General features: G+C 46.6%; 1 protein-coding gene across 1 annotated transcript in view; it reads right to left on the bottom strand.

The window, feature by feature from the left end:
* Positions 1-15,074, bottom strand: part of LOC306973767 (uncharacterized protein) — a gene marked incomplete at both ends in the record, with an annotated part of 20,671 nt that extends 5,597 nt beyond the window's left edge. Inside the window, 3 exons of the mRNA XM_079570760.1 lie at positions 1,841-1,973; positions 3,524-3,734; positions 15,041-15,074. Coding sequence (XP_079426886.1) covers positions 1,841-1,973; positions 3,524-3,734; positions 15,041-15,074 — 378 coding nt within the window. The remainder of the gene's footprint in view (positions 1-1,840; positions 1,974-3,523; positions 3,735-15,040) is intronic.

Here is a 15,074-nt window from a genome sequence, read left to right as displayed (position 1 = left end):
TACTGATGTTATAGTAGTAGTATTAGTAGTATAAGTACCTGTAACAGTCAGATATACTGCAGTACTGATGTTATAGTAGTATTAGTGGTATAAGTACCTGTAACAGTCAGATATACTGCAGTACTGATGTTATAGTAGTAGTATTAGTAGTATAAGTACCTGTAACAGTCAGATATACTGCAGTACTGATGTTATAGTAGTAGTATTAGTGGTATAAGTACCTGTAACAGTCAGATATACTGCAGTACTGATGTTATAGTAGTAGTAGTAGTGGTATAAGTACCTGTAACAGTCAGATATACTGCAGTACTGATGTTATAGTAGTATTAGTGGTATAAGTACCTGTAACAGTCAGATATACTGCAGTACTGATGTTATAGTAGTAGTATTAGTAGTATAAGTACCTGTAACAGTCAGATATACTGCAGTACTGATGTTATAGTAGTAGTATTAGTAGTATAAGTACCTGTAACAGTCAGATATACTGCAGTACTGAGGTTATAGTAGTAGTATTAGTAGTATAAGTACCTGTAACAGTCAGATATACTGCAGTACTGAGGTTATAGTAGTAGTATTAGTAGTATAAGTACCTGTAACAGTCAGATATACTGCAGTACTGATGTTGTAGTAGTAGTAGTAGTAGTATAAGTACCAGTAACAGTCAGATATACTGCAGTACTGATGCTATAGTAGTAGTAGTAGTAGTATAAGTACCTGTAACAGTCAGATATACTGCAGTACTGATGGTATAGTAGTAGTAGTAGTAGTATAAGTACCTGTAACAGTCAGATATACTGCAGTACTGATGGTATAGTAGTAGTAGTAGTAGTATAAGTACCTGTAACAGTCAGATATATTGCAGTACTAATGTTATAGTAGTAGTATTAGTAGTATAAGTACCTGTAACAGTCAGATATACTGCAGTACTGATGTTATAGTAGTATTAGTGGTATAAGTACCTGTAACAGTCAGATATACTGCAGTACTGATGTTATAGTAGTAGTATTAGTAGTATAAGTACCTGTAACAGTCAGATATACTGCAGTACTGATGTTATAGTAGTAGTATTAGTGGTATAAGTACCTGTAACAGTCAGATATACTGCAGTACTGATGTTATAGTAGTAGTAGTAGTGGTATAAGTACCTGTAACAGTCAGATATACTGCAGTACTGATGTTATAGTAGTATTAGTGGTATAAGTACCTGTAACAGTCAGATATACTGCAGTACTGATGTTATAGTAGTAGTATTAGTAGTATAAGTACCTGTAACAGTCAGATATACTGCAGTACTGATGTTATAGTAGTAGTATTAGTAGTATAAGTACCTGTAACAGTCAGATATACTGCAGTACTGAGGTTATAGTAGTAGTATTAGTAGTATAAGTACCTGTAACAGTCAGATATACTGCAGTACTGAGGTTATAGTAGTAGTATTAGTAGTATAAGTACCTGTAACAGTCAGATATACTGCAGTACTGATGTTGTAGTAGTAGTAGTAGTAGTATAAGTACCAGTAACAGTCAGATATACTGCAGTACTGATGGTATAGTAGTAGTAGTAGTAGTATAAGTACCTGTAACAGTCAGATATACTGCAGTACTGATGGTATAGTAGTAGTAGTAGTAGTATAAGTACCTGTAACAGTCAGATATATTGCAGTACTAATGTTATAGTAGTAGTATTAGTAGTATAAGTACCTGTAACAGTCAGATATACTGCAGTACTGATGTTATAGTAGTAGTATAAGTAGTATAAGTACCTGTAACAGTCAGATATACTGCAGCACTGAGGTTATAGTAGTATAAGTAGTATAAGTACCTGTAACAGTCAGATATACTGCAGTACTGATGGTCCTGGTTCCTTGGATGTTCCTGGTGCAGACATAAACTCCCGTGTCCCGCGGCGTCGCTGCCCTGATCTCCAGACTGACCCCGCCCTCCAGAGTCCCCTCAGACCCCACAGCGCCCCCTCTGGACAGGAGGAGTGTGTCATGTGACGTCAGCTTTAGTCTTTTTCTAAGTTTTAGTCCAGATTTAGTCACAAAATGTTTAAAGGTCCTGTATCCTGCTATTTTAGCCATTCCAAAGTTAAGTATAGGCATGTATATGTATATGATATATTGTACCTCTACCATTATGGAGCACTAATTTTTGTGATAAATATAAGTGTTTTCTGGAGGTATTTTTCAAACCCGGAAGACAAAACGCTTCGATTCAGTTAACTCCGCCCCCTCTCTCAGTTAACTCCGCCCCCTCTCTCCGCACATACTTTACCGTAATATAAATAAACAGCAATAAGTGAAGTAACTTCACGATGCAGTTATACGGAGTTGACATCTGCAACACAGCTTCATAAAAGGCTAACACACATGCTAATATGCTAACACACACAAGCTAATATGCTAACACACAAACTAAAACACAAGCTAATATGCTAACACATATGCTAATATGCTAACACACAAGCTAAAACACAAGCTAATATGCTAACACATATGCTAATATGCTAACACACAAGCTAAAACACAAGCTAATATGCTAACACACAAGCTAATATGCTAACACACAAGCTAAAACACAAGCTAATATGCTAACACATATGCTAATATGCTAACACACAAGCTAAAACACAAGCTAATATGCTAACACACAAGCTAATATGCTAACACACATGCTAACACACACATGCTAATATGCTAACACACATGCTAATATGCTAACACACAAGCTAACCCGCGTTTGGACTGACTCACCCTCTGCTCCATCGCTGTTTACATTGTGGGACTCGCGTTGGTTATAAAAGTTAATCCACTTTGATTCAGGTGAAGGTTCACAAACATCCATCAGTGACAGTCACAGAAAAACACTATTTTGGTGAAAGTCGCTGAATCCCGGAGAAAAAAACAACTTCAAGTGGCCTCTTCTTGAAAAAGGTTGAATAAACTCCCGTCCTCGTAGCCAAACGCGCTTCTTTTTCTCCGTGACATTATCGTTAGTTAAGAATAAAGAACAGGTGTGTCCAGTTATAACAAGCTCCATCTTCAGCTGCAGCGCAAACATGACTGATCTGTTCAGACGCTCAGGGATGTGTTTGTTTTGGCCTCAGCTGACCTGGAAGCACCTCGGACACATCCTTTTTTTATTTTTTATTATTATTATTAATTTTTTTTTTTTCCTCTTTCATCTCTCTTACGACAGAAATAATGAAAAAGCTGTTTTACAAATTAAAATAAGGCTGTAAGACATTACATTACAGACGTCGAGCACGTCTGTTCCGCTGTGACATCACAACTGAACACTCAGTCGTTCACCAGGAGAGGGCGGAGCCTCAGAGAGCAGGAGGGCGGAGCCTCAGAGAGCAGGATTCAGGAGGATTACTGAGAGCTGCGTGAATGAAGCCACAAACCACTCTGGGGGTGTTTTTGAGAAGGAAATAGCAGAACAACATGGCTAAAAGCTCTAAAAAGTCGATTTTGCAGGATATAGAACCTTTAATTCCGGTTTATATTTCCGTCTTTTACCTGAGCAGGTGCTCCTCCCTGAAGGCCTCGCCCAGTTTGCTCGGCCTGACGCTGAACAAGGGCAGGACCTGCTCCGAGTCCAGCCTGAACCAGGTCTGGGCCTGCACCTGCGAGGGGGCGGAGCTAACGTTACACCTGAGAGACACGTCAGTCCCTGAACGCACCGCGAGAGTCTGCGGAGGAGCCGAGGAGAGGCCCCTGAAGGCAGCGCCTGGAGGAGAGAGAGGAGAACATGTCAGTCCCTGAACGCACCACGGAGGAGCCGAGGAGGAGCTGAGGAGAGGCCCCTGAAGGCAGCACCTGGAGGACAGAGAGGAGAACATGTCAGTCCCTGAAGGCACCACAGAGGAGCCGAGGAGAGGCCCCTGAAGGCAGCGCCTGGAGGACAGAGAGGAGAACATGTCAGTCCCTGAATGCACCACAGAGGAGCCGAGGAGGAGCCGAGGAGGAGCCGAGGAGAGGCCCCTGAAGGCAGCGCCTGGAGGACAGAGAGGAGAACATGTTAGTCCCTGAACGCACCACGGAGGAGCCGAGGAGGAGCCGAGGAGAGGCTCCTGAAGGCAGCACCTGGAGGAGAGAGAGGAGAACATGTTAGTCCCTGAACGCACCACAGAGGAGCCGAGGAGGAGCCGAGGAGGAGCCGAGGAGGAGCCGAGGAGGAGCCGAGGAGAGGCCCCTGAAGGCAGCGCCTGGAGGAGAGAGAGAACACGTCAGTCCCTGAACGCACCACAGAGGAGCCGAGGAGGAGCCGAGGAGGAGCCGAGGAGAGGCCCCTGAAGGCAGCACCTGGAGGAGAGAGAGGAGAACATGTCAGTCCCTGAACGCACCACGGAGGAGCCGAGGAGGAGCCGAGGAGAGGCACCTGAAGGCAGCACCTGGAGGACAGAGAGGACAACATGTCAGTCCCTGAACGCACCACGAGAGTCTGTGGAGGAGCCGAGGAGAGGCCCCTGAAGGCAGCGCCTGGAGGACAGAGAGGACAACATGTCAGTCCCTGAACGCACCGCGAGAGTCTGCGGAGGAGCCGAGGAGAGGCCCCTGAAGGCAGCACCTGGAGGAGAGAGAGGAGAACATGTCAGTCCCTGAACGCAGCACAGAGGAGCCGAGGAGGAGCCGAGGAGAGGCCCCTGAAGGCAGCGCCTGGAGGAGAGAGAGGAGAACATGTCAGTCCCTGAACACACCACAGAGGAGCCGAGGAACCGAGGAGAGGCCCCTGAAGGCAGCGCCTGGAGGACAGAGAGGAGAACATGTTAGTCCCTGAACGCACCGCGAGAGTCTGCGGAGGAGCCGAGGAGAGGCCCCTGAAGGCAGCATCGTTAGCATCGCTAGCGTTACCATTGGGGTTTGAAGCACGAGCTTTGCAAAGACTCAGTTTGGGGCTGTTGTAATCGAACAGTCACTACGAACCAGCGGGAATGACCTTTCTCAGGGATGAACTATGATTTAAAGTTTATTTTGTTATTTTATCAAAATGTGCCCAGTAGGAAATAATTACAGGTCAATTACAGGTCAATTACAGTTAATTACAGGTCCACTACAGGTCTGTTTCAATGAAAACTAAAAAACAGCAAAAAAGTGACAAAAAAACAGCAAAAAAGTGACAAAAAACAGCAAAAATGTGACAAAAATCCAGCAAAAAAATTACAAAAATCCAGCAAAAAAGTGACAAAAATCCAGCAAAAAAGTGACAAAAATCCAGCAAAAAAGTCACAAAAATCCATCAAATAAATTACAAAAATCCATCAAAAAAGTGACAAAAAAACAGCAAAAAAGTGACAAAAAACAGCAAAAAAGTGACAAAAATCCATCAAAAAAGTGACAAAAAAACAGCAAAAAAGTGACAAAAAACAGCAAAAAAGTGACAAAATCCAGCAAAAAAGTGACAAAAATCCATCAAAAAAGTGACAAAAATCCAGCAAAAAAGTGACAAAAATCCAGCAAAAAAAATGACAAAAATCCAGCAAAAAAATGACAAAAATCCATCAAAAAAAGACAAAAATCCAGCAAAAAAGTGACAAAAAACAGCAAAAAAATGACAAAAATCCAGCAAAAAAGTGACAAAAATCCAGCAAAAAAATGACAAAAATCCAGCAAAAAAGTGACAAAAATCCAGCATAAAAATGACAAAAATCCAGCAAAAAAGTGACAAAAATCCCAAAATTAAAAATTAGAAGAAAAAAAAATTGAAAAAAAAAATGATAATCGATTTTTTGCGATTATGCTAATTGTGTAATCGTTTACTGTTGCAATCGAAATCGTAATCGAATTTCGATTAATTGAACAGCCCTAGCGCGGCGTCCGAATTTCGACGACGGAACGAAGCCACGAATGACATTTCTCCTGTTCATTACAACAACTTTAAACTGTTGCCGTGACATGTTGTGTCAATGGGAAATGAGTCAAACTGAACTTTGTACCTTTATCGATGTCACTTCCTGTCAGCTGCTTAAAAAATCGAATAAATATAACTTTTCTGGTCAACATTTCCTCATTCAAATTTCTGCTACACTGAAATAGAAATATAATTCTTAACTTACAGCTGATGTTATTCATCTGAAAAAGTAATATGTTCAAAAGCAACATGACCACATAGATACAGACGCATCTCGTCATAGAAGGGGGCGTGGCTTCGCTGAGGGGGAAAATAGAATCTTTAGAAAACACAATATTTCCCTCTTTTTAGCCATTTTCTGGTGGAAAATGAACTTTTTTATCACATAAATAAAGTAAAGTGTAAATCGGGCCCATATGGATATTTTCTCACAGCAGATTGTTCAGTAGAAGTGAAAAAACGGCAGTTGTAGCTCGCGCTAGCTAACCGTTAGCATTAGCCCGATGCTAACATGTAGCATCAAGTTAGCATTCTCCGTTCCATGTCTTTGTTTCTTTGTTTAGTAGAAACTATATTCATAATTCTGCATTTGTTAAAGTAGTTTTTGAATAATTAGAGAAAGTTTTGATTTTTCTCCAAATTGTTTTCCCCCTTTGACTGTTTTCAAACATGACCATATATGGGCGATTCCAGAGATGCGTGTCTGGAATGATGTCATCTACATGCAGATCCGTTTCCGTAGCGACAGGGCCAGATTCCAGGACATTCTGTTGGTTGCCGTTAGCGACGTCAGACCCAGCTCAGCACTTCGAGAGCTGCGTCGACACAAACACACACATTTTCAACTTCTCTGAGCGTCAGTGCTTCGAGAACGTGTAAAACGCTGCTGTTTCACGACTAAAAACACTATAAACTCACGCCGTTTGCAAAATGGAGGCCGTGAGGAACGTGTTTAACTTCCGAAGGCGTGGCGGGGAGAGCAGCGGTTCGTCTGGAGGCCGTGACGTTCCTCCAGGACGGTCCGCGGGTTATGACCTGAAGGACAGAGACCTGGGGAAGCTCCACAAAGCTGCATCAGTGGGAGACCTGGCTAAAGTCAAACAGCTGATCAAACAGAGGAGCGACATCAACCAGACGGATAAGCAGCTCCGGACGGCGCTGCACGTGGCCTGCGCTGTCGGCCGTGTCCACGTGGTGCAGTTTCTCGTTGACTCTGACGCAGGACTGAACCTTTTGGACGGAGAAGGGAGAACGCCCCTGATGAAAGCAGTTCAAGGTCAGCACGAAGCCTGTGTCCGCGTTCTCCTGGAGAATCACGCTGAGCCAGACCTGGCGGACGGAGAAGGAAACACAGCGCTACATCTCAGCGCTAGCCTCCCGTCTGTGACCCTCACACAGCTGCTCCTGAACTGCCCCGTGGACATCAACGCCTGCAACCAGGACGGACTGACCCCTCTGAATCTGGCCGTGCGAGGAGGTCACGTGGAGATAGTTCAGCTTCTGCTGGAAGAAGGAGCTGACTTTGATGTCAACGATCCCGGGAACACGACTCCACTGATGAAAGCACAAAGCCCGGCCTCCATGACACGACTGTCTGCAGAAGCCAGTGTATCTGTCAGCGAACACAAACCCCTCACAGAAGAGGCTGACTTTACAGAAGACTTCAAACCCCTCACAGAAGAGGCTGACTTTACAGAAGACAAACCCGTCACAGAAGAGGCTGACTTTACAGAAGACTTCAAACCCATCGCAGAAGAGGCTCACTCTTCAGTCGACAAACCCCTCATGTTTTCAAAGAAAGTAACCTCATTCCGCCTGAGAAGGAGGACATATATTGCTTTCAAACCCAGACACATCTCGAGCAGCGAAGATTCTGAAACAGAGTCGTCTCCATCCACCCCACACTTCCGCCGTCTTCCAAACCGCCGCCCTGATGCCCTTCCTTCGACCAACACCTCCAAAGACAAGAAGACAGGCTTCATGTCTAACTATGTTCTGGAAGATTGCTCTTTCTCAGAATCTGATGACGACTCTCACAAGGACAACTCTCCTCACGCTCAAAGGTTTCCAGAGACTCCAGGCGCAGAAGGCGGCGCCGATGAACCTTCCGCGTCCACCTCCGCTCTCACGTCCGGCCTCGGAGAGAAAGAAATCTCGACGGACGAGGATGAAACTGAGGAGATCCCTGAGTCCAGCGCCTCCAAGAGGAGGGCTTTTATGGCTGAGCTGGGTTTGGAAGAATCTGATTACGAATCTGACGACGACAGCGTTCCTCAAGCCAAAACAGCTCATGAGGAACAAAAGTCTGACACAGAAGATGAGACAAACTATGAATCTGAAGATGAACCCTACGATGAAGAGCTTCCAGAAACCCCTGAAACTCCCTCCACATCAGAGCGGCGGCGCGACTCCGCTCCACTCCCGCGGGAAGAAACGCAAAGCCACGACGGCTCGGACGAAGACTCCGACCTCCAGTCCGATGTTTATGACGGAGCAGAAGACGACCTCGTGTTCCCAGAGCCAAACGCTGCCTCGTCCTCTGACAATGAGGAGTTTGAGTTCGAAGAGGAACCAGAGGGAATTAGCGACGATGAAGAGTTTTCAGAAGAAGAATCAGCCCCATCGAGCTTAAACTCCAGCTCAAAACCTCAAAGCCATGACTCAGACGACTTCTCAGATCTGGAAAGTGAAAATGATGCTTATGAGCTGCCACAAGATGAGCCGGTTTCCCCAGAGCCAGACGCTGCCTCGTCCTCTGACTCTGAGGAGTTTGAGTTCGAAGAGGAACCAGAGGGAAATAGCGACGATGAAGATAAGGAAACAAATGACGAAACATTCAACTACAGTCCATTATTGTCACCAAAGTCTCAAAGCCACGACTCAGACGACTTCTCAGATCTGGAAAGTGAAAATGATGAGGCAGAAGATGAGCCCGTTTCCCCAGAGCCAAACGCTGACAGAACTTCTGAGTCTGAGCCTGAAGCCAATCCAGAGGAAGTTGACGACAACGTGGAGGACATTTATGACGGAGGACGAGATGACCTCATATTCCCAGAGCCAGACGCTGAGTTCGAAGAGGAACCAAAGGGAATTAGCGACGATGAAGAGATTTTAGAAGAAGAATCAGCCCCATCGAGCTTAAACTCCAGCTCAAAACCTCAAAGCCACGACTCAGACGACTTCTCAGATCTGGAAAGTGAAAATGATGAGGCCGAAGATGAGCCCGTTTCCCCAGAGCCAAACGCTGCCACATCCTATGACAATGAGGCGTTTGAGGAACCAGAGGGAAATAGTGATGACAAAGAGATTTCAGAAGAAGAAACAGCCCCATCGAGGTTTAACTCCAGTCCAAAACCTCAAAGCCACGACTCAGACGACTTCTCAGATCTGGAAAGTGAAAATGATGAGGCAGAAGATGAGCTTGTTTCCCCAGAGCCAAACACAGACAGAACCTCTGAGTCTGAAGCGAAACCAGAGGAAGCTAATAGCGACGGGGAGGACCTTTATGAGCGCGCAGAAGCTGACCACGTCTCCCCAGAGCAGACACACTCTGAGGAGTCTGAGCTTAAAGAGGAACCAGAGGAAATTAGCGACGACGAAGAGATTCTCTCACCAGAACCTCAAATCCACGCAGACCCAGACTGCGAGTCAGACCAGGAGAGTGACGTTTATGATGGAGCAGGAGATGAACACATGATCCCAGAGCCGGACGCTGCCACAACCTCTGACTCTGAGGAGTTCGAGCTGCAAGAGGAACCAGAGGGAAGGAGCTCAAAACCTGACAGCGACTTAGACTCGAGTCTGAGTGACGACGACGTGGAGGACGAGGAGGAGATTCTAGAAGAAGAATCAGCCCCATCGAGTCTGAGTGACAACGACGTGGAGGACGAGGAAGAGATTCTAGAAGAAGAATCAGCCCCATCGAGTCTGAGTGACGACGACGTGGAGGACGAGGAGGAGATTCTAGAAGAAGAATCAGCCCCATCGAGTCTGAGTGACAGCGAGGTGGAGGACGAGGAAGAGATTCTAGAAGAAGAATCAGCCCCATCGAGTCTGAGTGACGACGAGGTGGAGGACGAGGAAGAGATTCTAGAAGAAGAATCAGCCCCATCGAGTCTAAGTGACGACGAGGTGGAGGACGAGGAAGAGATTCTAGAAGAAGAATCAGCCCCATCGAGCTTAAACTCCAGTCCACCACTGTCGCCAAAACCTCAAAGCCATGAACACCCAGAATACGACTCAGGCTGGGAAAGTGACAGCGAGGTTTATGAGCGAACACAAGAGGAGGCAGGATCTGGACCAGAGAATGAACAAGAGTCATTTCGCGGCGACGATGGAGAGATGCTCAAGGAGAAGAAGGAAATCCAGAGTTTGGAGGAGCTGAACTTCATGGAGGATTTGACCCAGTCCTCGGACACGGCCTCAGACGACCTGGAGTCGTTCATGCAGGAGCTGGACTCGAGCTCTCTGGACTCCGCGAGCACCATGAAAGTTCAGAACGTTTTCCGCGAGTACGAGCGCGCCGTTCAGAAGCTGAAGAACAAGAACAGTCGCCTGTCGAACAAAGTGAAGCAGCTGGAAACGGAGAAGGCGGATCTGAAAAACTCCCTGGATGACGTCAGCGGAGTCAAGCCGGAGCTGCAGATGGAGGTGGATCATCTCAAACGCCAGCTGAAGCAGGAGCAGGAGAACCGGCGCCAGGTCACAGCGTCGCACAACGCCACGAAAGACAAGCTCCAACAGACTGAGGAGCAGAACCAGCTCCAGGCCCGGGAGAAACAACAGATGGAGTTCGCTTTGAGGAACCGCGAGCTGGAAGTGCGGACTCTGGTCGTCAGCGTGAAGCGGCTGGAGGAGGAGCACGGCGCCGCGCAGAAGCTGCTGGCTCACGAGCGCAGTGCACGGGCGCTCCAGGACGAGCTGCTCCACAGACAGCAGGAGGTGAAGGAGGAGAACGCTGACCTCCTGCAGAAGACGTCCACACTACAAGAGCAGGTCCGGAGTGTGACGGCGGAGCTGGAGCGGCTCCGGGCCGACGGCAGCCTCAAAGAGAAACTCCTTTTCGAGGAGAGCGAGAGTCTGAAAGAGCAGCTGCAAAACGCCGAGAGAGAAGCCAAGGCCAACGGCGACGCCCTCTCCCAAACCGCCATCGCCTGCACACACCAGCTGGCGGCGCTCAAGTCCCAGCTGGGCCTCGTGAGAAACAACTTCGAGCACGAGAAGAAAGCCAGGGAGACGCTGGAGAAGGAGGCGGACTCCTCTCGCGCCCGCTTGGCCGCCGGCGCACAGGAGGTCGAGCGGTGGGCGGAGAAAAGCCAAAGACTTGAAGACAGACTCGCCGCTGACGCCGCCCGCCATTACGAAGAAGTGAGCGGCCTCTGTGTGAAGCTGTCCCATTCCCAGAGCGACGCCGCGGAGCTACGGCGACGACTGCAGGACGCCCACGACGAGCGCGACGCCAAAGAGACGGCTCTGGTGAACGCGAGGAAGGAGCTCCGGGACCAGGTCTGCGCTTTAGAAGAGCAGAAGGCCTGTGCGCTCGAGGACCTGGAGCAGCTCAAAGAGAAGCTCTCGCAGAGGGAAGATCAGCGCGTGCGAGCGGAAAAGCGCTTTGCTGAGAAGGAGGCGGAGCTGCAGATGCGGCACGAGAGGTTAAAGAGGAAAGCTTTGAGTATCAGAGAGCAGAAAAACGATGCGGAAACCCGTGTGAAACAAGGGGAAACCCGTGTGAAGCAAGTGGAAACCCGTCTGAAGCAAGTGGAAACGAGTCTGAGCCAAAAGGTAAGCTCGAACTCGGATCTGCAGAGGAAGCTGGACAGTCTGCAGACGACGGTGAAGACGACGGAGAAGAGGCTGCGAGACCAGGACAAGACGGGAGACTTCATCATGAACATGGACCTTCAGGAGCTGCTGGACCGAGAGACTCTCCAGCGCCGCCAGCTGGTGAAGGACAACGACGAGCTGCGAGAGGAGCTGTCGTCTGTGAAACGCTCCGAGCAGAGGCGTGTGGACGAGCTGCAGGAGCTGAGGAGGCAGACGGACTTCGCGCAGAGAGAGCGTTCTCTGACCGAGGGACGGAGCAGAGACGAGCTCAAGCACAAACTGGAGCAGGTCGACCTCTTCCTCCAGACCCAGGCGGCCTCTCAGAAAGCCCAAGACCAGATCAACGCCAACAACGCGGCCCAGACGCAGTCCCGGCTGGAGCAGAGGATCCGGGAGCTGGAGAGCGAGGTGTCCCGCGTTCGATCCGCCACCGCGGACGGCCTCGCGGTCCGGTCGGAGCTGGACAGGTACAGGAGCATGTACTCCGAGGAGAACCTGCTGCGCAAGTCCCTGGCGGCCAGACTGGAGCGGAGCAACGCTCGCCTGACGGACGCCCAGACCCGACTGCTGACCGAGCGCACCAAGTACCTGATCGCCACCAGCGGCCTGGACTCGTCTGTGGGGGAGTCTCGCGCCAACACGGCAATCGAGCTGGACAGGAAGTAAAGCACCGAGAAGCAAACAGGAGAGGCCACGTTCCATCCACTCGCCTCAAACAGCCGGACGGAGCGGAAGCCATTTCTGTGATCGGGTAGAATCACAGAGATGTTTTTAGTCTTAAAGGGTCACATGTATATCTGTGATTGAGTAGAATCACAGAGATGTTTTAGTCTTAAAGGGTTACATGTATATCTGTGATTGGGTAGAATCACAGAGATGTTTTTAGTCTTAAAGGGTTACATGTATATCTGTGATTGGGTAGAATCACAGAGATGTTTTTAGTCTTAAAGGGTCACATGCATATCTGTGATCGGGTAGAATCACAGAGATGTTTTTAGTCTTAAAGGGTCACATGCATATCTGTGATTGGGTAGAATCACAGAGATGTTTTAGTCTTAAAGGGTTACATGCCCTGTGGCCTCCCGTGGTTTCCGGCTGGTAGAGCTGAAGCTTGTCTGTGATTGTAATGAGTGTTCGTGGGCCACATGAGCAGTGTCCACGTGGCTCCAGCAGGACAGTCAGATCAGTGCTGTCCTTCCTCTCCCTGATCTCTCACATCCACCATCAGCAGGTCTCGCACACATGAAGACACGGCTCAGGATCTGGTGAAGGACGGAGAGTAAAAGCTCGGACGTGACTGGAGCGGGTTCACAACATGAGGTGACGTGTAATGACTTCACTGGAGGAAACTCGAGGCTAAAGGCGAACACGAAACACAAATGAAAACTACTTTTGACTGAGCCTGAAAGGAATCGGTCTGTGAGTGGTTTTGAATTGTATTTTGTTTCTGCCTTCAGCTCACGGGATCAAAGCTCCGCCCTCACAGCGCTGGAGTTTCCTTTGGGGGGAGGAGTTACACGGAACACGCTGCAGTGTCTGTCCAGCTTCTACTCTCCGTCCTTCACCAGATCCTGAGCCGTGTCTTCATGTGTGCGAGACCTGCTGATGGTGGATGTGAGAGATCAGGGAGAGGAAGGACAGCACTGATCTGACTGTCCTGCTGGAGCCACGTGGACGCTGCTCATGTGGCCCACGCTCACTCATTACAATCACAGACAGTCGGGGGTTAGGGTGTGTGTGGGATTCATGGTGAGGGTTATAGGTTAGCATTAGGGTTAGGGTTTGAGCTAAGGGGGGGCGGGGCCTATGGGTACATTAAGGTGGGCCTGATCACAGAAATGCTTCGACTCTGCGTCCGTTCTGCCTAAACGTCGGCTCAGCTGCAGAAACAGTTTCACCTGTAGTTTTCAATAAAGGCTTTACGTCAAACTTATTGCACATTTTTCATGTCGTTCATTTATTCTCTTTTCATGGAGATGCAACACGAAAAACCACAACAACAATCCCTCAAACAACAGCAGCAATAATGAATAATACAGTCCATGACCCAGAGCCGTTTAGTTAGGGGGCGCTGAGGGACAAAATGTACCCCCAAAATACTTTTTCTAATAAATCCTGTTTATTAACCTCTTAACTCCCGCCTGAACAGAGAGCATTTTCTCCAGTTCAGCTTTACCCAAATCCTGTAGGCCAGTGTAACGCCTCGTTTGAAAGACCTACAAAACTAAATGGATCTTTTTCCTCACAGCAGATTGCTTTTCATCACTTTTTTTGTCGGGCAGTCGTCTCATTTTTGTCACATTTTCGTGACTTTTTTCTCACTTTTTTGTCAATTTTTTGTCAAATTATTTGCATTTTTTTTTGTCAAATTCCTATCACTTTTTCATCCTTTTTTTTCCCATTTTTTCAAAACATTTTGTCAAATTTTTCCATTTTTTTCTCTCCATTTTTTGTCAATTTTTTGTCATTTTTTCTACATTTTTTGTCGCTTTTTCGTCAAATTATTCAAATTTTTTGTCAAATTCTTACCACTTTTTTGTACATTTTTCGTCAACTTTTTCTCACTTTATTGTCAATTTTTTGTCCATTTTTGTCATTTTTTTTTACATTTTTTGTAAAATTTTTGTCATTTTTTTGTCAATTTTTTCTCACTTTTTTGTCAATTTTGTGTCACATATTTGTCACTTTTTCGTCAAATTCTTCACATTTTTTTGTCAAATTCTTATCACCTTTTTCGTCATTTTTTTCTAAATTTTTTGTCAAATTTTTCTCATTTTTTTGTCAAAATTTTGTCCATTTTTGTCATTTTTTGTCCATTTTTTGTCACATTTTCATCCTTGTTTTCGACTCAGTTTTGTTGCTATTTTCACACCTTTTCTCCAGAAGCTTTTGGATTGGGGTAAAGCTGGAGAAAATGTGCTCAGTTCAGGTGGGAGTTAAGGGGTTGATGTTGCCTGCAGTTCACAAACTATCCACCAGGGGGTGCTGCAGCGCCCTCAGCACCCTGGGTTTGATAAAAACAAATTGACAAAAAATGACAAAAATGTGACAAAAAAATGACAAAAAATTGATGAAAAAATGAAGAAAAAATGAACAAAAAAATGACCAAAAAATGACATAAAAGTTACAAAAATGAGTTGAATACCCAACAAAAAAAATATGGAAAAAAAAGGAAGAAGATCCTCTCGGTTCAGGCGGGAGTTAAGGGGTTAATATTACCTGAGTAAAGCAAAAAGTACAGTCTGGAAAAACTACTGCAAAAGTATAAATATTTAAAAAGTCATTATTCCTGTAATAAATATGCAAATTATATTATGAAATATAAAACAATAGAAGCTGAATATTGTAAATAATGAACTTACACATGAGCAGCAGGGTCCGGGCAGCCTGGAGCAT

This window comes from Gobius niger, assembly GCF_951799975.1.
Source record: "Gobius niger genome assembly, chromosome: 14".
In the NCBI taxonomy this organism is placed as follows: domain Eukaryota; kingdom Metazoa; phylum Chordata; class Actinopteri; order Gobiiformes; family Gobiidae; genus Gobius; species Gobius niger.
The sequence above is the reverse complement of the archived record's forward strand: the minus strand, read 5'-3'. Positions and strand labels throughout refer to the sequence as shown.